This window comes from Pelodiscus sinensis, chromosome 12 (assembly GCF_049634645.1).
Source record: "Pelodiscus sinensis isolate JC-2024 chromosome 12, ASM4963464v1, whole genome shotgun sequence".
NCBI classification, from domain to species: Eukaryota; Metazoa; Chordata; order Testudines; family Trionychidae; genus Pelodiscus; species Pelodiscus sinensis.
Window position 1 is genome coordinate 33,984,612 of NC_134722.1, and position 24,161 is coordinate 34,008,772.

The 24,161-nt window shown below is 40.4% G+C and overlaps 1 protein-coding gene across 3 annotated transcripts in view; it reads right to left on the bottom strand.

The window, feature by feature from the left end:
* Window positions 1–3,648: 3,648 nt before the first annotated feature.
* The window catches only part of RPGRIP1L (RPGRIP1 like), a 171,832-nt gene continuing 151,319 nt past the window's right edge, over window positions 3,649–24,161 (bottom strand). For all 3 annotated transcript variants that reach the window (XM_075940280.1, XM_075940279.1, XM_075940284.1), the window contains 3 exons: window positions 17,178–17,262; window positions 10,206–10,339; window positions 3,649–5,034 (listed from right to left, as the gene is read on the bottom strand). In XM_075940280.1, the coding sequence (XP_075796395.1) occupies window positions 4,931–5,034; window positions 10,206–10,339; window positions 17,178–17,262 (323 nt within the window). In that variant the 3' untranslated portion in view covers window positions 3,649–4,930. The remainder of the gene's footprint in view (window positions 5,035–10,205; window positions 10,340–17,177; window positions 17,263–24,161) is intronic.

Genomic DNA, 24,161 nt, shown 5'->3' on the forward strand with positions numbered 1-24,161 from the left:
AGAGGTTCAACCTGAGTTGCACGAATGCACCTGCTCCTCTGGACCAGCATTTGCACTGCTGGTCACCACTGGTGCCTGTTCCTTGCTCCCCTGAGGCCAGGGCCATCCTTACACATATACAGAATATGAAGTTGTGTAGGGCATCTGAACATTTATGGCACTGGATCTTAATGCCCTCCTGCCTCTTCCTATACATCTGTTCTGTGGCTCTGCTTCCTTCAGAGAGGCTTTTGGTAACCTGAAAGTGAAAAAGCTTGCAAGACCTATTAGCAGAATATTGAGCTTGTGAAAGAGCCATTCAATCGGTAATGAAGCCATTTAACAGGCATATGCCAGCCCCAGGTATATACTGTTGGTTTCTGAATTTACAGAATTCCACTCCAACTCATCTGATGAAGTGGGTTTTACCTACGAAAGCTCATGATCTATATATTTGTCTGTCTTTAAGGTGCCACAGGACTACTAGCTGTTTTTGAATTTACTGTGTTAGACTACAGAACTTTAGTTTAAAATATGCTTTAAAAAATTTCATTAAGGGCCCAAAAGAAAACTATTCCACTGCGTAGGAAAGACAAAGTATGGCAAGAGACCACGTTGGCTTAACCAGGAGAGCCTACATGATCTAAAAATCAAAAAGGAGTATAATAAAATGTAGAAACTAGATCAAATTACAAAGAATGAATATAAGCAAAAAACACAAGTATGCAGGGGCAAGATGAGAAAGGCAAAGGTACAAAATAAGCTCAATCTAGCTAAAGAGTAACAAGAAAACATTCTACAAATATATTAGAAGCAATAGGAAGACCAAGGACATGGTAGGCCCATTACTTAGTGAAGAGGGAGAAACAATAACAGGAAACTTGGAAATGGTAGAGGAGCTTAATGACTTCTTTGTTTCGGTTTTCACCAAAAAGTTTGATGCCTAACCAAGAAGTTTGACGGAATGCTTAACATAGCGAATGCTAGTGGAAATGGGGTAGGTTTAGCAGTTAAAATAAAAATAGAACAAGTTAAAAATTACTTAGAAAAGTAAGACATCTTCAAGTCACCAGGGCCTTATGAAACACCTCATCTATCACTTTATTGAGTATTCTAGGATGTATGTGAGCCATAAGCTATCATTTTTGAAAAGTCATGGAAGTCGGGAGAAATTCCACAAGAATGGAAAAAGGCAAATATAGTGCCCATCTATAAAAAGGAAAATAAGAACAACCCAGGAAACTACAGACCAGTCAGTTTAACATCTAGGCCAGAGAAGATAATGGAGCAAGTAATTAAGGAATTCATCTGCAAATAACTGGAAGATAATAAGATGATAGGTAACAGCCAGCATGGATTTGTAAAGAAGAAATCATGTCAAACTAATAGCTTTCTCTGATAGGATAACACATTGTGTGCATAAGGGAGAAGCAGTGGACATGGTATACCTAACCTATAGTAAAACATTTGATATGGTCTCACATGACCTTCTTATCAGTAAATTAGGGAAATACAACCTAGATGGGGCTACTTACTATAAGGTGGGTGCATAAATGACTGGATAATCGTTCTCAGAGAGTAGTTATTAATGGTTCACAGTCATGCTGGAAGGCCATAACAAGCGGAGTTCTACAGGGGTCTGTTCAATATCTTCATCAATGATTTAGATAATGGCATAGAGAGTAAGCTTATTAAGTTTTCTGATGATATCAAACTGGGCGGGGTTGCAAGTGCTCTGGAGGATAGGGTCATAATTCAAAATAATCTGGACAAACTGGAGAAATGGTCTCAGATAAAAAGAAGGAAGTTTAATAAGGACAAATGCAAAATACTCCACTTCGGAAGGAACATTCAGTTTCACGCATACAGAATGTGAAATGACTGTCTAGGAAGGAGTACTGCAGAAAGGGATCTAGGGGTCTTAGTGGACAAGATAAATATGAGTCAACAGTGTAAAACAGTTGCAAAATAAGCAAACATGATTCTGGGATGCATTAACAGGAATGTTGAGCAAGACACAAGAAGTCATTCTTCCACTCTCCTCTGCGCTGATTAGGCCTCAGCTGGAGTATTGCATCCAGTGCTGGGTACCACATTTCAAGAAAGATGTGGAGAAATTGGAGAAGGTCTAGAGAAGAGCAACAAGAATGATTAATGGTCTAGAGAACATGACCTATGATGGAATACTGGAAGAACTGTGCTTGTTTAGTTTGGAAAGAAGACGACTGAGAGGGGACATGATAACGGTTTTCACGTATTTAAAAGGGTTTCACAAGGAGGAGGGAGAAAAATTGTTCTCCTTGTCCTATGATGATAGTACAAGAAGCAATGGGCTTAAACTGCAGCAAGGGAGGTTTTAGGTTGGACATTAGTAAAAACTTCCTGTCAGGGTGGTTAAACACTGGAATAAATTGCCTAGGGAGCAGGTTGGAAGTACTAATTACCTACTGCAGAAGAAAGTGTTCCTAGAAACTTTTGAACGTGTAGGTTGCACAAGGTGTAATATGGTCCAGTCCATTTCCTAGGAAAATGCACACTAAAAAACATGTCTTACTATTAACAAACATGGAGAGAAATTGGGATTTTTTTTTTAAATCATAAACTAGAAAACAGTCTTCTTTATAATGAAATATGGTTAGGAATCTAAGGCATATTATAAATGTTAATGCCCGAGTCACTGAGAACGATTAATATGATGTAACCGAATATCAACTGGAATATACTGTAGTAACTGATTATAGACATTGGTGTGTAATAAATTTATGATGGTTTATCCTCAGTTTCCATCTTCAGATGGTGAAGATTAAATGTTAACGGTATTACTATAAATGTAACATGAACATGGTGATGAACATGTAAAACGAATATGAGTAGATTTTCTAATTTTACCACATGGTTTACTTCGGAAGAAAATAAGCATTAGTAATACTTTTGTAACACAGTAAATAGTCACAGAAATCAATGCAACTCACTTCTCTGTTTATGTGGAAGATATTTAGTTTGGGTTGCAAGAATCAGAGTAATATAAACCTCCTGCAGAATACCACAACTAAATTTCTGAAAAGCCACTCGGTTAATCTCCGTGTTGAATCTAGCTGTTTTAAATTACTATAATACATAATAACTGACTTAATGACAATACAGATGCACAGTGCCAAAGAAAGCTAGAAATAGCATCCAAAACTATGAATTAAGAGCCAGCCCAAGTGTCAGGCACATATGGCTGTTTACAAGAATGGAGGAGTTTAGGAATGCAGCCGCCTGTGGTCTCCAGATTGCTCCAGAGGATTGAACTGTGAGGATTTACAAAGTCTGGATGAGAGCAGTAATGCTCCCAGAGATGGTAGACTCTAAAATGGTGGCACCCATCAATTCATGGTAGTAGTTAGAGATATCTATGGTCAGAATATATTCCGTTGGCCTCACAATGTACATCAACAAATTAATATTGTATGGATGTCATTTCAAAGCTTCCTGAAGATGAAGAGGCATTATTAAAACTATTAGAGCACAGATGGTTCAAACTATACGCAGATATTCAAACTTGCATTTTTGCATTATAGCTGCTTTCTTTTTTTTTATTGTTGAACTGTAATGAATTGTCTCATAATCTATTCCATCTTCTTGCCATTAGCAGGCTCTGAATGTTCACAAATAGGAGCAAAGAACTCATTTTCCAGAGCTTTAATCACACAAAGAACGAATGCCTAATTCTTTAAATGAAATGGTCTGTGATCACTGAAGCAGAGATTTAATATATCACGGCAAATTAGGTAGATTTTAATAAATTACTTATCTCTCTGAATACTTTACATATGCTTATGAAGAAACATAGCCTGTTTGCAAATAGTGAAAACCCACAGCTTATAAAATCCTTTGAAGAAAATGACAAATAAAGTAAATTAAAAAATGAAATGCATTATATCCTAGTTCTCCAGAGACAATTCTTTTGCTGCATTGATTCACAGCTCCATTAAAAATATCAATTAAATCCTTCATTGAGATTGGTTAAAAGCTAGAAAATTAACTTTCCAAGCTTCTTTCTAGCCACTGGTTATCCAGATACAAGGATCATTGTATGTGTTTGATGTAAGTTTAAAAAGTGATAAAAAAACATTTGCCTGTCCCTACAGCTCAAACTAAGCGGAACAGAATCTGATTGATTCTTTTATATTTTTCTTCTGTGCTTTGATTGCTGTTGGTCAAAACTGTAAATCTTTTACTGTATATGAAACTGAGTCCACCCTCCCACTCCTTCAAATCATGATAATCATAAACAACTGCTTATAATGTTAGTAGAAGGGCAAAAGTTATTTAAAAAAAGCTTGCAGTAATTTAATAAGTCTTTCAACTAGCCTCATTCTTTATATTTAATTGATAGAAACTGCATGCATCAAAGAAAACACATACTGAGATTTAATGTGCATAAAATGGATATTAGCATTTTAAAGAGGCAGATTAACACATTAATCCAAGTAATTTTCATATATTGCTTCTAATAAAATCTTCACAGTATAAAATCCTTAATGAGGCTAATCACAGGCATTCCATTTAGTGGGGTGATTAGGGATAACATAAAAGTATTTTTAATCAGTTTTCCAAGGCTTAAGCTTTTTTATTAAAAATTAAAAATTCAACTTGCATTTTTATTACTGTTTTATGTAAGAAAAAATGTTGAAAATGCAAATAAAGCACATCATTCAATCATGTAGGTATTAATTATTTACAAGACGCTGTCCATTGTGGAGAGATTCTTAGCCTTAGGGGGGAAATATAAAAACAGACTGAAAAGTATACAAAACTTTACAACTACAAATAAGCATCCGTTTCATATAAATTATACATTAAATATACTGTACTAATTACAAAAATCTTATCTTAGAAGAGCTATCAAGCATGTGTTTACACTCGGAGAAGCAGCATCTGTAGGTAAACTTTCCTTTCATGCCTCCTAGTCATCTTTGTGCTCCTCATAGACTGAGCGCAGAGCATGGAGGGCTTCCACTGTTACTTTGAGCTTTCCAATTACTGCACTATCATCTTGTGAATCGAGAACTAGGAAGGAAAGATCAGATACAAATATTAGCAATTTAATTTAGTTTTTCTGTTTCAATAATTTCACTCTAGCATTAACTACAGGCACCCAATTCAAATTTACAAAATAGTGCTTAGTTCTAGATTCTCAATCTAGCAGGATGCATAATGTTCTCAAGCCCTCAGAAGTGGGGGGGAGGAGGGGAGAAGAAAGTATTTTGCACCTTACAGAATTGAGTTCTTCCAAACATTAGGAGAGAGGAACACTTTCAATTTCATCTCAATAATGATTTATGCAAAGTTTAATTTTTAAGTTAATGGATCTGTATTTAAGATATATCTTCCCAAATTGTTCACTCTTCATAGTAAATAAATATCACACGAGGAAACGTATATATTTTGGTTTTGATCCTGCTCTTGCTGAAGTTAATGAGTATGTTGCCATCAACTTCAATAACAGTAGAATTAGATCCTTGTTTCTAAGTATGAGTACAGGCAGTCCCCGGGTTACGTACAAGATAGGGACTGTAGGTTTGTTCTTAAGTTGAATCTGTATGTAAGTCGGAACTGGCGTCCAGATTCAGCCGCTGCTGAAACTGATCAGTTTCAACAGTGGCTGAATCTGGACGCCAGTTCTGACTTACATACAGATTCAACTTAAGAACCCCAGGCATCCCCAAGTCAGCTGCTGCTGAAACTGATCAGCGGCTGATTCCAGGAAGCCCGGGGCAGGGGCTTCCTGTAGTCAGCCACTGGTCATTTTCAGCAGCTGCTGACTAGGGGACACCTGGGGCAGAGCAGCTGGGGTGCTGCTGGGTTGGTCCAGTGGCACCCAGAGCGGCGCTACGGGACCAACCGGCAGCGCCCCAGCTGCTGTACCACAGGCGTCCGGAGCAAAGCCGCGGAGCACGGGGGCAGCGGGACAGCCCAGACGCGCCGTGGCTATCCTGCTGCCCTCGGGCTCTGCGGCTTTGCTCTGCTCTGCTCCCCGTCCCCCAGGTCTGCAGACCAGGGGGAGGGGGAGCAGAGTAGAGCAGAGGAACGCGCGGCCAGCTGACAGCCCAGACGCGTCTGGGCTGTCAGCTGGCCGCGTGCTCCGCTCTGCTTCCCCCCCCCCTCATGGTTTGCAGATCAGGGGGAGGGGGAGCAGAGCGGAGCACAGCAGAGCGGCGGAACGCGCAGCCAGCTGACAGCCCAGACTCTGTCAGCTGGCCGCGCGTTCTGCCGCCGCTTTGCTTGCTCTCCCTGGTCTGCTCGAGACCAGGGAGAGGAAGTGCCCCGTTCGTAACTGCGGATCCGACGTAAGTCGGATCCGCGTAACTCGGGGACTGCCTGTACATAAGTAGATGAGGTGTGAACTGTTGACATGACATTATAGCTCAGTGTGTGCATGATTGGGCTTGAATCATGCAATTCAGACATGAATATACAAATGACATGTTGATGTTGTCTGGGTGAAATATAATATGAATTTGACTCCAGGCTTCTTGCATGCTGTAGACAAAGACAATATTCCCCCTTCTGGTAAACCATGATCAGATAATGCATTTTAAAAATATTACCATCTTTGTCTACATTGGATGCATAAATGGTGTTTAAAGGTCTGCTAGAAAACAAATTGCTCTCTCCTGGATTTCTATGCAAGGCTATGAGGCTGCTCTAACAAAAGTCTCTACAGATTTTTTTTTTTTTAATAACCACATAGTTTTGGGAGGCTATTTTTTTGCGGGTGTGGGGAAATCAGATTAGCCCCTCAGATCTAATTTAGCAGTAAGCAAATGTTTACATTGTTCTTTTGATGGCACTTAGTGTATATCTGTGAAAAGTTGTTTCAAGGACAGAAAACATGAGCATCCACCGTATCACATTTACCTAAGAAATTACTTTGGCAATTTGGAAATATGACCAAAGAGCTATGTGACTAAAGGTAGGAGAGGACACACAAAACTTCTCCATTAAGAGACTACTTAGAATAGATAATGTTCTGTATAGCTCTTCAGAGAATCATTACTGCTAGGGAAAGCAGTAATAAATGATTCAGGCAAATTAAGAACCAGTCCAAACCCATATACTCATTGATTCAAAGAATTTAAACTCTTCCAAGGTACACATCGATATCTGCTCCTTCTCATCATTTGCCTCTCTACTTCCAGTGATTTCTGATATGTGCTCTGGGAACTAAGAAGCGCATACTGTTCTCTGGAATTTCAGCTCTAACACAGTTGCAAACACACACAAAAAATGGGCACGTGGAATAGACAAGAAGCATCAGTCACTCATTCCCCACTCAACTCCACCACAATACTAATTCAACAATTCAACTTCCTCTGCAGGTCCAACACCAAGTCAGGTTTTCCACCATCAGGTGGGGAAGAGAAAGAGATATGAAGGCCCACTGATGGGGGCAGAAGAGGGGGGGGAGAGAAGCGAGCTGTTGCCATGGGGCCTGATGATTCAAAGGGGCTTATGGCTCCCAGCTGTTGCGGCAGTGCCTGGAGCTCTGGGCCCTTTACATCACAACCCAGAGCACCAAAGCACTGCATGCTCCAAATGGCTGATGTCAGGGGTCGGGGGGGCCTTTCCATCTGAGGCCCTGCCCTTCCTGGGAGTATGGAACTGCACCCCCTCACCTTACCCAGGGTCCCGCGGAGGCTGTTGGCTACCCTGGATATGTGGATTGGCTGTAGCCTCTCCCCTATCACCGAGGCTAATAGGAGGAACTCTAAAGATACATACATAGTACGCTTATTAAGTTTGCAGATGATACCAAACTGGGTGGGGTTGCAACTTCTTTGGAGGATAGGGACATAATTCAAAATGACCTTAGCAAGTTAGAGAAATGGTCAGAGGTAAACAGGATGAAGTTTAATAAAGAGAAATGCAAAGAGCTCCACTTAGGAAGGAACAATCAGTTCCGTACATACAAGATGGGAAGCGACTGTCTAGGAAGGAGCATGGCGGAAAGGGATCTAGGGGTCATAGTGGACCACAAGTTGAATATGAGTCAACAGTGTGATGCTGTTGCAAAAAAAGCAAATATGATTCTAGGTTGTATCAACAGGTGTGTTGTAAGCAAAACTCGTGAAGTCATTCTGCCGCTCTACTCTGCACTAGTTAGGCCTCAGCTGGAGTACTGTGTCCAGTTCTGGGCGCCACATTTCAAGAAAGATGTGGAGATATTGGAAAGGGTACAGAGAAGAGCGACAAGAATGATTAAAGGTCTAGAGAACATGACCTATAAAGCCAGGCTTCATGAACTGGGCTTGTTTAGTTTGGAAAAAAGAAGATTAAGGGGGGACATGATAGCGGTTTTCAAATATCTAAAAGGGTGTCACAAGGAGGAAGGAGAAAAATTGTTCCTCTTGGTTTCTGAGGACAGGACAAGGAGTAATGGGCTTAAAGTGCAGCAAGGGAGGTTTAGATTGGACATTAGGAAAAAATTCCTAACTGTCAGGGTGGTCAAATATTGGAATAAATTGCCAAGGGAGGTGGTGGAATCTCCCTCTCTGGAGATATTTAAGAACAGGTTAGATAGACATCTGTCAGGGATGGTGTAGATGGAGCTTGGTCCTGCTTTGAGGGCGGGGGGCTGGACTCGATGACCTCTCGAGGTCCCTTCCAGTCCTATGATTCTATGATTATACATATTTTTGCAAAAAAAGCTTCAGTGGCAGTGAATCTCAGAGCCAGCATCAACTGACTTGGGCTCATGCTACAGGGCTAAAAGATAGCAGTGTAGCTGTTACTGCTGAGGCTAGATCCTGAGCTCTGAAATCAGGTAAGGAATGGGAAGGGCTAGAGGAAGCCAGCAGAGAGTCCTCTCTCCACCCCACAAGAAAATGGAATATTTAGCATCTCATTATACTTCTTCAGGTGGCATTTCCTGCTCCAGACAATCACTGCCTTTGTTTGCCAGATGGGAAATTAATCAATTGCAACAGAGCTTGCTCTAACCAAATAGCTAATGTAAATCAATATTCTTTTGTCATGTCTTAGATACACATTTCATGCAGGAGTACATTTCTTTAAGATTCCAACTTTGTATATTCAGCACGAATTCAGACTGAATTGAATTATATAAACTATGTGTTAACTATGTACACTACATGAACATTTTGGGGTCTGAACTCTGAGGGTATGTCTACACTGGCCCCCTAGTTCGAACTAGGGAGGCTAATTTAGGCATTCGAAGTTGCAAATGAAGCCCGGGATTTAAATATCCCGGGCTTCATTTGCATCTTCCCGGGCGCCGCCATTTTTAAATGTCCCTTAGTCCGAACTCTGTGCCCGCGGCTGCCCGCGGCTACACGCGGCACGGAGTAGGTAGTTCGAATTAGGATCTCTAATTCAACCTACCGTTACTCCTCGTGGAACGAGGTGTACCAGTAGTTCGAATTAGAGATCCTAATTCAAACTCCCTACTCCGTGCCATGTGTAGCCGCGGGCATGGAGTTCGGACCAAGGGGGAATTAAAAATGGCGGCGCCTAGGAAGATGCAAATGAAGCCCAGGATATTTAAATCCGGGCTTCATTTGCAACTTCGAATGCCTAAATTAGCCTCCCTAGTTCGAACTAGGGGGCTAGTATAGACATACCCTGAGAGTCTATGTTAGGGGACCCAATTCCTTATTAAAGTCACTGAAGGTTTTCCAACTGATTCAACAGAACCAAAATTTGGCTCTTAAGCACCAGAGAGCTACCTAATATTGCCAAATATGTCTAGACAGCTATTTGTAGTATGAAACTGACAAAAAATAATTGAATATAAAATTAAAAACTCAGAGGGCTTTATTAGCATTTAAAGAAATACCGTGCTTCTACAAAAGATAAAAATATACTTGTTAGTAATCAGATCCAACAGTCTCAGGTTCTGTAAACTGATTATTCTAATAATAATTTACTAGTAATACTGTTCAGATTTTTTCCAAATTAGGTTAGTGTCACTCTTAGTTAGAAGATATTACTAATTCTATGCAGTTCTTTAAGTTTTAGGAAATACATCTTATTCCTAAAAATAAACATTATGTGCAGATGAATCATGACAATTGATTAAAGTGACACTGTATCATTCAGTATTATAACAATAATTAACTCTTTAAGTATTAAATATCTCAGAGCAGAGACAAAAAACTAATAAATTTTTAAAATGAATGGATGTCAAATGGTAAAACTAAGAACTCTGCTAAACTTACCATCAATATCTTGTTCAATGATGTCTTTTTCTTTCTGAAATATCTCCCTTAGACTAACGTGAGCAAAGCCAATGTCTTCACACTCAAGATCTTGTTCATCTTCTGGTGGGTCACTAACCACTGTAAATCGTATGCTGAAAATATAACAAAAATTCTCACTATTAAAATGATCTGTAACACCCAAACATTTGGGGATTCAATCCAGACAATAAAAAATAAAATAAAGGCAGAGCACACCTAGATATTCCCAATTTATCATATTAAAACAATGCTTTTCATCAGTGACTCTCAATGAGGGGTATATGTACCCTTGGGGTATGCACAGGTATTCCAAAGATACATTAACTCATCTAAATATTTGCCTAGTTTTATAACAGGTTACATAAAAACACTAGTAAAATTAGTACAGACTAAAATTTCATACAAAGACTCATATTGCTTTATATATTATACACTGAATGGAAGTACTGTACCTGTACAATATTTATATTTTGATTTATTTATTTTATAATTATACGGTAAAAAGGAGAAAATAGGCAATTTTCAGGAATCATGTTCTGTGACATTTGGTATTTTTATATCGGATTTTGTAAAAAAGTAGTTTTTAAGCAAGGTGAAACTTGGGGTAGTTGAAAAGGCTGAAAGCTACTGGTTTTGATTAGTGCTTCTCAACCCTTCTAATAGCAGGACTCAATTATTCATAGCACATCATCCAGGTACATCTCCACCACCTTCCCATCTGGCTCAGATATGCCTCTTTTCCTCCACTTAGCAATATGGGATGAACTGGTCAATTGTGACTCCAAGTTGAGATCCTCCAAGTTGAGAACTGTTTATAGGACTAACCATAGCTCTCAGAGCTAGGAACTTCTAAATTCTTAGTTTATATAGTTCAATTACTTCACCATTTTATAAATTAGGAAACTGAAGTAGAGAAGTAATTATTCCCATATAAATATTGAGGTTTTTTTATGAAGACTCATCTATGTACAATCCTTTGAAAAATGTTGTGCTTTTTATTCTGCTGAGTATCTGTAATTTATTTGAAATAGCAAATAAACTTTGCCTTTGGAGGAGGGGGAAGGATTCTGAATAATTTCCATGTGATGTTTTGAATCTTAGTTAGCATATGTATACTTAAGGCTGAAAATGATTCATTAAATGCCATCAGAATTTTTTTGGTTAAATCTTTCTGTACTACAGAACATTGAGGTGAAGACCTGCTGCTTTACTTCTGAGTTTTGCCACGTAATAAACTCTAAGCACAAAACAAAATGCAAAGGTCACTCATTCTCCTGGGCTTATACCAAAACATGATAAATAGATGATAGAGCCATAGGGGATGGGTAAGCCAAATAATCAATCAGTCAAAGAGCAGACATGCTAGCCATATTCAGTGAAACAGTATGTCCAAATATCAATTGCAGAATATTCAGCTGTAAGATATTTTGGAATTTACACCTCTGAAACAGTTACTAGTAGAGAATATTTCAGCCAAGAAAAATACCACTATTTTTTGTTCCAAAACAACAATACAAGTTAAGAGTCCAAAGCCTGCTGTCCCAGAATAACATCTTTGTAATGGAGTGTTATATATTTGGTGTTCAAAGCTAGATAATAATTAAATCCAGCAGGCATGTATAAATACATAGCAAGTGCATCTCCATGTGGATTTTTCGTATTCATTAAATTTGACTCCTTCTTTAGCTTCCATGATCAGTAAAATGATTCTTATCTTAGTCGATAATACTATTGATATTTTCATAAGAGTACAAAGACACTTATTACAATTTAAAAAAAAAATCAGTTCTGATCTTCTTTTCAGTAACTAGACATTTTTGTGCCCCGGGCAAAATATTAATTATGCGTCCCCTCTTCTTAAGTTAGCAGGTGTCACATTCTTTACTATTGCAGCTTATTAATTTTACTAATTGTGTCTGTGCACCCTGATTATGATGTGCCCAGAGCTTGCCCCACCCTTGTTGCAGCCCGGCTTGTCTTTACAGGCCCTCAGCTGCATGCACTGAGTGCATGATACTTTTTGCCAAACTTTTTGACTCTGTTTCCTTTTGCTATGCCCTACCTCCCCATTCCTCTTTCTTTTTGCCATGACCCATCAACAATAAAAGAAAAAAACCCCTTAATTTTCCTTTCTCTGCTGTCATGCTGCCAGCCTCATTCCATAGCGACATATAATTCATATTTGACCCCCCCCTTACTGTGTATGCACTGTACATTTTTTAAAAATCTAAACATAGTGTAAGACCTCTGAACACAATCATCATCCTATCCAAATAAGGGCCTACTTGCCCATTCCTAATGTTTAAGCCAAACAGCTATACAAAATGTTTGTATTTCTTCTGCAAACAAACTTCAGTAACTGCATCCAAGTATTACTTTCCTTCTAAGCATATAATTGTAATGTTCTGATGAAGCTGACTTGAATTAGTGGCTTGTGTGGAGGCCAAAAACCGTGGACTGACCGAATGACAAGAATTTAGAGCTAAATACTCTTTTGATATGTCTTGGCAATGTAGTTTTATACAAATCCTCCTAAAAGCTCTTAATGGTATTAGCAACCACTGTAATATTCTTTGACAGTGTTCTATTTTTGTGCTCAGCTACGATAACTAATAATAAATATTTAACCTTTGTTCCTTTGCTTAAATGTTTTTAGTGGGAGAAATACCCCAGCAAGTACATGAAGAAGGCATAAGATCTGGCAGATTATGGCAAGCAACTCTAAAATCTTTGGCATATCACTAAGCAATATAAGCAAATAAAAATAAAAAAAATAATTCTTGGATATAAAACAGAAGTAACAATTGAACTCTTCAAACTCTCTAAAAGAGACAGAGAAAACTCTTCAAACTCTCTAAAAGAGACTGACAAATAAATGCTTTGGAATACCATGTGCTTATTCTTAAAAGTGCAGAATATAGCAACTATGGTGTGGGTCCTGCACTTCTGGTGGATAGTGTTCAGTCTCAAAGTCTCGCTGTGTCCCACCACACGGCCTCTTTCTTTACTAGAGACAGGGTTCATAGAATCATAGAATAATAGATCTGGAAGAGACCTCAGAAGGTCATCAAGTCCAGCCCCCTTTTCTAGGCAGGACCAATCCCAACTAAATCTACCCGGCCAGGGCTTTGTCAAGCCAAGACTTAAACACCTCTAGGGATGGAGACTCCACTACTTCCCTAGGTAACCCATTCCAGTGCTTCACCGCCCTCCTAGTGAAATAGTTTTTCCTAATATCCAACCTGGACCTCTCCCACCACAACTTGAGACCATTGCTCCTTGTTCTGCCATCTGTCACTACTGAGAACAGCCTCTCTCCATCCTCTTTGGAACCTCCCTTCAGGAAGTTGAAGGCTGCTATCAAATCCCCCCTCTCTTTGCTTCTGCAGACTAAACAGACCCAACTCCCTCAGCCTCTCTTCATAAGTCATATGCTCCAGCCCCCTAATCATTTTGGTTGCCCTCCGCTGGACCCTCTCCAATGCGTCCACATCCTTTTTGTAGTGGGGGGCCCAGAACTGGACACAATACTCCAGATGTGGCCTCACCAAAGCCGAATAAAGGGGAATAATGACATCTCTGGATCTGCTGGCAATGCTCCTCTTAATGCAACCTAATATGCCATTAGCCTTCTTGTCTACAAGGGCACACTGTTGACTCATATCCAGCTTCTCATCCACTGTAACCCCCAGGTCCTTTTCTGCAGAACTACTACTTAACTGGTTGGTCCCCAGCTTGTAACTATGCTTGGGATTCTTCCGTATCAAGTGCAGGACTCTACACTTATCCTTGTTGAACCTCATCAGATTTCTAGTGGCCCAATCCTCCAATTTGTCTAAGTCACTCTGGACCCTATCTCTGCCCTTAAGTGTATCTACCTCTCCCCCCAGCTTAGGTTCACAGCCTATTGATCCAAGCTCATCACAGGCTAGTCCATAATATAGGGCTGAAACCCCTCAATAGTCCTGGCCTCCCTATTCAGGGATAGACCTTCTAGTGGTATGGAGATGGTTAATTAAACAGAAATTAAAAGGTACAGTCACAAAAATAAAATCCCTATAAGCTGCATGGAAACTTTTCAAAGATACCATCATATACCCCAAATTAAAAAACACAATAACAAAACCAAAAAAAGTGCCACCATGTCTTACTGTGACGGGGCACCAGGCTCCAATGCGGAGAAGTGCACGGCACCCCGCACTCCCTGGCATGCCAAAGGCGGGGGAGGCTCCCGCGAGGAAGACACGGGGACAGCCATGGCAGCAGGAGGAGCCGGGCTCCAGGAACGCTGCCGGGTATGGGCTGTGTCTTGGCACGCATGCCCAAGATGTACCGGGACAGCCGGGTTTCCCTACGGCTGACATCATCAACCCGCGCCCCAGGAAGGGGGCAGGGCCAGGAGAAGCGGGCCTGTCAAAAGGTTCCCGGAGTAGGCAGAAGGGGGGGATGGCGGAACTAGAGAGGGAGAAAGGAGGTGCCCTGGAGAAAGCCGGAGGGAACACAGCACGGCCGGGACAACCGTCATTGGTTTGGGAGCAAGCCAAGGCACGGAGGAGGAGGAGGAAGTGATCCAGGACGGGGAACAACCCTGACAGTTGGTGAGTTTCGGGGAACGCCCCACCAACCAGGCAGTGCTAAGGTGCCACTGCCTTTAAGGGTCCTGGGCCCTCTGGGGGCATCTGGCACTGGCCACTGTCAGAAGACAGGCTACAGGGCGAGATGGATCTTTGGTCCGACCCATAATGGGAGTATTTATGTTCATTAATGGCAATAGCATTTGGCTTCCAATACAAAAGAACCTCAGAGTTATGAACACCAGAGTTACAAACTGCCAAATTAATCACACACTTGGAACCAGAAGTACAGCTAAGCAGACAGCAGCAAATTAAAACTAACAAATGGTACAGTACTGTGTTCAGAGCCAGCCCAAAATATGGGCCAACTGGGCTACCGCCCGGGGCGCTCCATTGTAGGGGGCATTGCGTGGGGCTGCTAGGTCAGGTGGGGGTGGTACTGCACATGCTCCATGCGCCCGGGGTGGTGTGAGGCATGCACTGGGTGCTTGGGGGCGGGGCACACCCGGGGGCGGAGCCACGCATGCATCACACTCCTAGGGGCGGTGCCGCACTCCCGGGGCCTAGGGTCCACAAATAGCTCGGGCCAGCTCTGATTGTGTTAAATGTAAACTACTAAGAAAATGAAGGTAAAGTGGCAGAAATAGAACTAGCAGAATCTGATATGAGGTATAAGGCAATATGCCACATTAATTGTGAAGGCAGAATTCATTTATTATCCATAGCTACTAAAATTACCCACCACACACACATTCCTAGAGATGGGATGTATAATTACCAGCCTCAGTTGCTATTCCACTGGCTAGGTGCTCTAGACACGAGGAGCCAAGTTGCATCAATGAATACTGATACTCCTAGAAGATGACTGTAGAACTGAAAGACCCAATTCTATAGTCTGGCATGCATCTTTTTATATGTTTCAGTCCATAGTTCTTGTCCTGCCTCACTGCATGACCATGAACAATCAGTTAACCTCAGATGGGACTTTGGTCTTCTTTTCTTGATGGGGCTTTTGTATCTCTTTCTTGGGTGGGTTCTTTTGCAGAGCTCACTCACATTGTTCTTTGGCCACCAAGGTGCTGCTGGCAGCTGGTCATCCAGACAGGCTGGCTTCAGGGACTGGTCCCTTTATACACACAGCCCCACATTCACTTTTCAATAAGATTACACCCCCACACATCTAATTTTAAACAGAGTTAAGTAAGTATAAAGTTTGAAATGGGGCTTCAGTTACAATATGGAAAGAAGTTACCAAAAAAAATTGGTAATTTATTAAAAGGAAAAGTTCAGTCTTCAGCCCTACACAGTACACTACTGGGTTAAATGTAAACTACTAAGAAAATAAAAGTAAAGTGGCTCAGATGCTGTTTGGCAAAATATTTGAAATGAATATGTTATTGTAATTGGTCTACATGAAATACCTATCTGCCTCATTAAAGGTACCCTTGATAGAAAAAAATAAGACTTTGTTTTCAGTGCTGTATGATTCTCTAGCATACCATCTTCTCCAACTTGATAATTTACACAATAAAACTGAATTACTTTGCTTATTTGCCAAAATGAAAAGCTTTTGATGTGATATTTCCGTGGTCTTATCAGATCTGCTTTTTGTCCGATCCAATTAAACATTGTCTTCTGGCTAACAGATGGAACTCAATTTTAAAGTCAAATGGAAGAAAGAGAAATTACTATCTTATTGCCAGATTGTGCTCTAACATGTCACTGGGTTTCTGTAAATGTGTAAATAAATAAATGACACTACATTTCAAACACAATTAACAGGTTTACTACTATCCTGTAAATGGCATGGATCTTCAGATAAACGGGTCCTCTACATTTGTGATGGATGGCCTCCAAAGAAAAACAGTGTAAGTGTTGTTGAGTTTTTTGGTTTTTAGTAAAAACAAGTAATATGCATGCTACCATCCAAAGAACTTATACGGAGTTTTCAATTAAATCTCTCTCACAGATAAAACATTGATAATATTAATTTATTTAATTTTCCCAGAACATCATGTGCTGAATAAAATGATTTTACAAACAATGAGACAGGATTGCATCATTTCAAGGCACAAGAAAAACCAATCAGCGAAGGGACAGGTATGTAACCACATCAAAGTTGACTGGCTGCGATGCCAGTGTGACACATGCAATTCATGTGTCTGGAAGGCATATCACATGCCATAAAATGTAAATATTAAATTACAGTCAATTATATGCAGTTTTAACTTACTACTGGGAAATTAAATAAATTTGTAGATATTCTGAGTTGGTGCTATCTTCTTCCAACTTCTCAGAGATATTTCCTCAACAAGAAATTGTTACAAAGGTATGCCACGTCACAGACTATATTCATATATTCACCATCAATATTTACCTGCCAGCATTCAATTCTGATTCTTGAAGTACAGATTTTAGAAATTCTCTCCTTGCATGGTTGTTCACTTTATCCACGTGAATCACTGGAAAGCAAACCAAAACTCTCAAATGAATATGATAATTATTTATAAACTAAAATTAGAATAATCTTGTTTTTGGCATTTACAGGTAAAAAGATGAGAAAAAACAAGTTTCCTTCTTCAGTGCTCCCTAAGAAATGCAACAATGAAAGTGAGAATTAAATCTGAACAGTCATGTGATCTAATGTCAAGTCACTGGCAAGTTTTTGTGCACAATGTCAGAAAAGATAGCAGCATCTAAGTATGCCACATAGCTGTCATTTTCTGTTAATGGCACTGGCAATCATGACTGTACAAGCCAGTATTTTTATTGCTTTCTATATGAGGGAATTTACTGTATTTTCTTTCACCCGAAAAGCTAGTGATAATGATAATGTATGGCAGAATGCTTGTGCCTTCTGACAGCCTCGGTAATTTAATCCTCCTCTCCTGCCACAACACGTAATAAGAAAGGCATCTAGACCAGTGGACTGAGGAAATCCACAGCCGGATGTTTATTTAAAGAAAAAATAAACAAACCCCATATTGCTTTAGTTCAGAAAACACACCTATGACTACTTCAGACTTACTTTTTTTGTACCACTAAAGTGTCAGACAAACAAATCTCCTTAGATAAAATCACGAGAAGAAAATTAGAAAAAAGGATTTTAGAAAATTCCATATGAATGTTTCTGGCAGGGAGTCCCTTCACTCGAAAGGGGCTTCTTTCTTAGTATGAAGGAATGGTCTACAAGAATTATAACTGTTTAAAAATCAAGGGAGATGAGGAATTAATTAGATTCACATCAAACAGGTGAAACTGGGAATAAATAAATTAAATTAAAAAGTATTTCAGATTCAGAAACTTCCTGAACAGAAGATTTATTAGAGTGGAACAGGCTTCCAAAGGGAATGGTGTAAACTCCAACAGATAGGGACAATTAAAACCAAACCATTTAAAGCAATGGAGATTATAGGGAACACCTCTTTCAGAGGTCAGGCTGGCTGGGTCATCCTGAGTCTATTCCATCACTAAAGTACGAGGCAGATATTGTGTCTATTAAGTTTTTCCTTTCCCCCCGTTCCATTCACACGAAGAGTCCTAATTCCCCTGCTGAACTCTGGCTGCAGGGAAGGAGGGGATTCACCACTCTATTATCTCCCCCTTTTTTTGGGCGGGGGGGGGGGTGAGTTTGGAAGATCATGTGAAGGAGATGTGAACAGAGAAATGGCTTTCCTTATTTTTCATTTTAAGAACCTCTTTCCTACTCTGCCTCCACCACTAAGGAAACTCCCTTTATCCTCTATCTTCATCACACCATATGATACACAGACAGGAATATTCTTTGCTCCATCTTACATTAAGGATTTTTCATCCCTCACCTCACGCTGACAAGAGTTTATACTTTACACTTCTAGTTCCCTGATTTCTACCCCATTTTTCTCTCCATCGTATAAGTAACACCCATATGCTTAAATGGGAATTATTCACTCTATGGGGAAATAGAGAGAATTGCGATAGAGAAATTCAAAGTATTCTGTGGAGACTCAAGCTAATTCACAGAGGGGCTTCTAAAATCTTTATGAAGAGAAGGCTTGCTAGAAAGAGCATGCTTTACAGAGTCCTGGGTTCTTTATTGTTCCCAGTAAACTGAATGAGCATGGCCAGTGGACCCTGAATTACTCTAAATACATTTCCCATTTCCCACTTCTCTAGCAGTAGCAAAGGAACAAACACCTTTATTAGTATTAGTTGCCTCCAGGACTTCAGAAGAGCAGACTTTGACTCCCTCAGAGAACTGATGGGCAGGATTCCCTGGGATGCTTACATGAAGGGGAAAGGAGTCCAGGAGAGCTGGCAGTATTTTAGAGAAGCCTTATTAAAGGCACCACACCAAAAAAATCATACCAATGCGCAGCAAGAAAAGCAAATATGGTAGGTGACCAGATTAGCTTATCAGGGAAATCCTTGGTGAGCTTAAACACAAAAAGAAAGCTTACAAGAAGTGGAAACTTGGACAGATGACTAGGGAGGAGTATAAATATATTGCTCGAGAACGCAGGGGACTTATCAGGAAGGCGAAAGTGCAATTGGAATTGGAGCTAGCAAGGGACGTGAAGGATAAGAAAGGTTTCTACAGGCAAGTTAGCAATAAAAGGGTGATCAGAGAGGGCGTGGGGCCTTACTGGATGAGGGAGGTAACCTAGTGAAAGATGTGGGAAAAGCTGAAGTACTTAATGCTTTCTTTGCCTCTGTATTCACGGACAAGGTCAGCTCCCAGACAAATGCCCTAGGTAACGCCATATTGGAAGGTGGACTGCCTTTGGTGGGGAAAGAACAAGTTAGAAACCATTTAGAAAAGCTCAACATACACAAATCCATGGGTCCGGATTTAATGCATCTGAGGGTACTGAGGGAGTTGGCAAATGTCACTGCAGTGCCTTTGGCCATAATCTTTGAAAACTCGTGCAGATCAGGAGAGATCCCAGATGATTGGAAAAAGGCAAATGTAGTGCCCATCTTTAAAAAAGGGAAGAAGGACAATCCAGGGATCTACAAACCTGTCAGCCTTACCTCAGTCCCCGGAAAAATCATGGAGGGATCCTCAAGGAATCCATTTTGAAGCACTTGGAAGAGGGGAAAGTGATCAGGAATAGTCAACATGGATTCACCAAGGGCAAGTCATGCCTGACCAATCTGATAGCTTCTATGATGAGGTAACTGCTTCCTTGGACATGGGAAAGTCAGTGGATATGATATACCTTGACTTTAGCAAAGCTTTTGATACGGTCTCCCACATTATTCTTGTCTGCAAGTTAAGTGAATATGGATTGGATAAATGGACTGTAAGATGGATAGAAAGCTGGCTAGACTTTTGGGCCGAACAGGTAGTGATCAACGGCTCAATGTCAGGTTGGCGGTCGGTTTCTAGCAGAGTGCCCCAAGGATCTGTTCTAGGACTGGTTTTGTTCAACATCTTTATTAATGACCTGGATGGGGGGATGGATTGCGCTCTCAGCAAGTTCGCAGATGGCACTAAGCTAGGGGGAGAGGTAGATATGCTGGAGGGCAGGGATAGGATCCAGAGTGAACTGGACAGATTAGAGGATTGGGCCAAAAGAAATCTGATGAGGTTCAACAAAGACAAGTGGAGAGTCCTGCACTTGGGACGGAAGAATCCCAAGTATAGTTATAGGCTGGGGACTGAATGGTTAATTAGCAGTTCTGCAGAAAAGAACTTGGGGATTACAGTGGATGAGAAACTGGATATGAGTCAACAGTGTGCCCTTGTACATTAGAGGGCTAATGGCATATTAGGATGCATTAGGAGGAACATTGCCAGCAGATCCAGAGAAATGATTATGCTCCTTTATTCAGCTCTGGTAAGGCCACATCTGGAGTATGGTGTCCAGTTCTGTGCCCCCCACTATAGAAAGGATGTGGACACTTTGGAGAGGGTCCAGCGGAGGGTGATCAAAATGATTAGGGGGCTGGAGCGCATGACCTATGAGGAGAGACTGAAGGATTTGGATTAGTTTAGTCTGCAGAAGAGAAGAGTGAGGGGGGATTTGATAGCAGCCTTCAACTTCCTGAAGGGAGGTTCCAAAGAGGATGGAGACAGGCTGTTCATAGTAGTGACGGATGGCAGAACAAGGAGCAATTATCTCAAGTTACAGTGGGAGAGGTCTACATTGGATATTAAGAAAAACTATTTCACTAGAAGGGTGGTGAAGTACTGGAATGGGTTACCTACGGAGGTGGTGGAATCTCCAATCCTAGAGGTTTTTAAATGTCAGCTTGACAAAGCCCTGGCTGGGTTGATTTTGTTGGGATTGGTCCTGCTTTGGGCAGGGGGCTGGACTTGATGACCTCCTGAGGTCTCTTTCAGCTCTATGATTCTATGATTTTAACAACCAATATAATAAGATCTGGAATCTTCCTGCAATCACATCAGCATTGTAGCATCCACTAGTTAAATGAAATCAAAGTCTACAGGTGTTGATCACAGTTTCACAGACTTTAAATCCTCCCCGTAAGTCCTCCATCTTCAACATTGCCGCCTATTTACACTGACATATAGCAGAATCAGTTATTACTGCCATCTGGTGTTCTTCTATGTACGTGGATGCTTGTCCACATGTGCTATTTGCACATCTGAAAGCTTCAGGGGTCCTCTGAAAGAACTGATGGGTAAGCAGCAGGCAAACAGATGGATAACCAAACAACTTTAAAGGAGCCTCAACATCACCAGCAGCTTCCCATCCCAGACTGGAGTTTCTCAAATCTAATTCTAAATCTAAAACTATTCTATAATAATGAAAGCTAAACATTCTGATTTCATTTTATGGAGAATCTAGCATGTACAGTGTGTATCTTAAGAAACCCATAAAAGCTTGTTTGGAGGATGATAAACCACAGTGATGAGAGACTTTGATTTTTAGATTTAGTAGTGAATAACTATGATTTCGAATGGTCACAGCACTAATTACAATACTGCGCCAAAGCATGCAGTATCTCCTATATATGTCCAGTAGTTGGAGGATCATATAACACGAATTAATGATAGGTTGTATCAAGAATGATACTTAGGAACAAACTGAAAATTAGCTCTAAAATGGAAATATTTTGAAACTCCAGTAGCTCAGTAAAGATTACTAGTATGGTATATTCTAAGAAAGCCACCACAACATCAGTACAGAATATTGCATGTAAGTTCTTTATTACTTCTTGTGATCTCTTTAATAAAAGGTATTCATTGTAAATGCTGAAACAGGGGTCTACTCACAATTATGAGAAATCGGTACCTCATATAGTGTTGATGTACAGCAGAAAAAAGGAACCATGTATTTGAATAGTATAATCAATAATGCTTTCCAATATCGGGGCTAATATTGCTTTAACATTGTTACAAAATTTTACCAAGGAAACCACCTTTCCCTCAAGCACAGCCCTAATTTATTTATTAAATAAATTCATTCATTTATTTTGAAACCCAAAATATAGCCCACCAGGAATTCAGAAGCTCTGTATGTTCTTCATCTACTAATGTAACTCCATTTTGTCCATATAATCAACTGCTCCCTCCTCTGAGACAATGGGTTCTGATCTGTATAAGTCTCAAAAAAACTTTGAAAGATTTCATTAATCTTTTCCATTATATTGCCAATTCCCTAGAAGGTTTATATACAGTGAAGATAAGATAAATGATAGCAGATCTGAAGAATGTTATTTTCTAACCACTTTCTTGCCTTCTCAGCATTCTTACAGCAATATTTTCCATCCCTATGAAATATAAATGCTTTTTCCTTGTTTCCAGTGTCTGTCAACTCACTTGATTTTTTTTGTCCTGAAAATATATTTTAAGTAAAATTAAGAGCCAAATCTCAGTGTACCTTCTTATTCCAGACTGAACAAAATGTGGGCTTTACTTGGGCATGTTCCCCATGGCCTCCAAATGTTCCCCATATTTTTCAGATTGTATGAAATCAAAGCTATGTTACTCTAAAGTGCGAACTTTGACATGACATTCATGGAGTTTTCAGATGCTAATTTCATTTTAAATGTTTCACTTGTACTGAAAAGTCTATGTGAATAAACTATTTATTATGGCTCAGATCACAGCCTCTTGTGAAAGAAAAACTATAAAAATGCATCTAAGACAAAGAGCTCATTAACTTTTCTTCTGAATTTTCTCTGCACTATCGCCTTAGCTGGGATGGCTGTGGAGGGAAGGCTGTAAGTTTGGAAGCACTCATTAATTTTTAGGGAAATTTTATTGTAGAGCCTGCTTTAAATGACAGCTATGTGGAGATCTTTAGACTGACATACCGTATTTTCCGGAGTATAGGGCGACTGGGCATATAAGACGACCCCCTATTTTTTTAATTAAAAGATAGGGTTTCATCTTATACCCCAGCGCCCCTCCGCCTCCTTTGCTCCCGGTGTCCCTGGTCTGCTGGAGATGGTCCCCAGCAGACCAGAGGCACCGGGAGCAAAGCCGCAACAGCTTTGAAAGCCTCGGGGGAAGCCGGCGGTGGGGCATCCCAGGTGCGCCTGGGCTGCCCCCCCACCGGAGCCCGTCCGCGGCTTTGAAAGCCTCGGGGGAAGCCAGTGGCAGGGCATCCCATGCGCGCCTGGGCTGCCCCCCCGCCGGAGCCCCTCCGCAGCTTTGAAAGCCTCGGGGGAAGCCGGTTCAAAGCCACGGAGGGGCTCCGGCGGCGGGGCATCCCAGGTGCGCCTGGGATGTATACCCGGCGTACAAGACGACCCCCGATTTTTGGGGGATGTTTTTTAACATCAGAGGTCGTCTTGTACGCCGGAATATACGGTAATACAGCCCTAAACAGTATTACCTTCAGCCAAGGATTTTGTGCCAAAATATAGATTTGGTTTCCTTCCTGCCCCCGAGTTCAACTGAACTCCATTTATGGAGCGCAACAGAGAAATACAGTTAGGGGGTAGTATCCTGCTTCTGCCCAGAAATGGAGAATATATTTTGTGGTCTAGATGCACAGATAAAGAATAATATTTTGGATAATTTGAGTTTAACAATATTTATTTTTTACTTACTGTAAGGCTGCAGCTATCTTATATATGAAATACTAAATATTGAGGTAGTGTTATACAATTTAAATAATTAAAATAACTGTTCAATTAAAGATTCCAACAGATCCTTCTATGTCAGTTAAGATAAAAAGGCATTTAAGAAACAAAACAGTAATTCTGCTTAAATTATAAATAAAAAAAACTCAGTAAGGTTTTATTTACAGGAATACATGATTTCTTACATTACATGTGGATTTATCATGATTTTTTTCATAAAAAAACTAGGAGACTATTAGTTTGCCTCCAAGCATATTTTTTCTCCTCATGTCAATCTCATTTATATTAAAGAAAACATTCAATTAACCCCCAATATTCT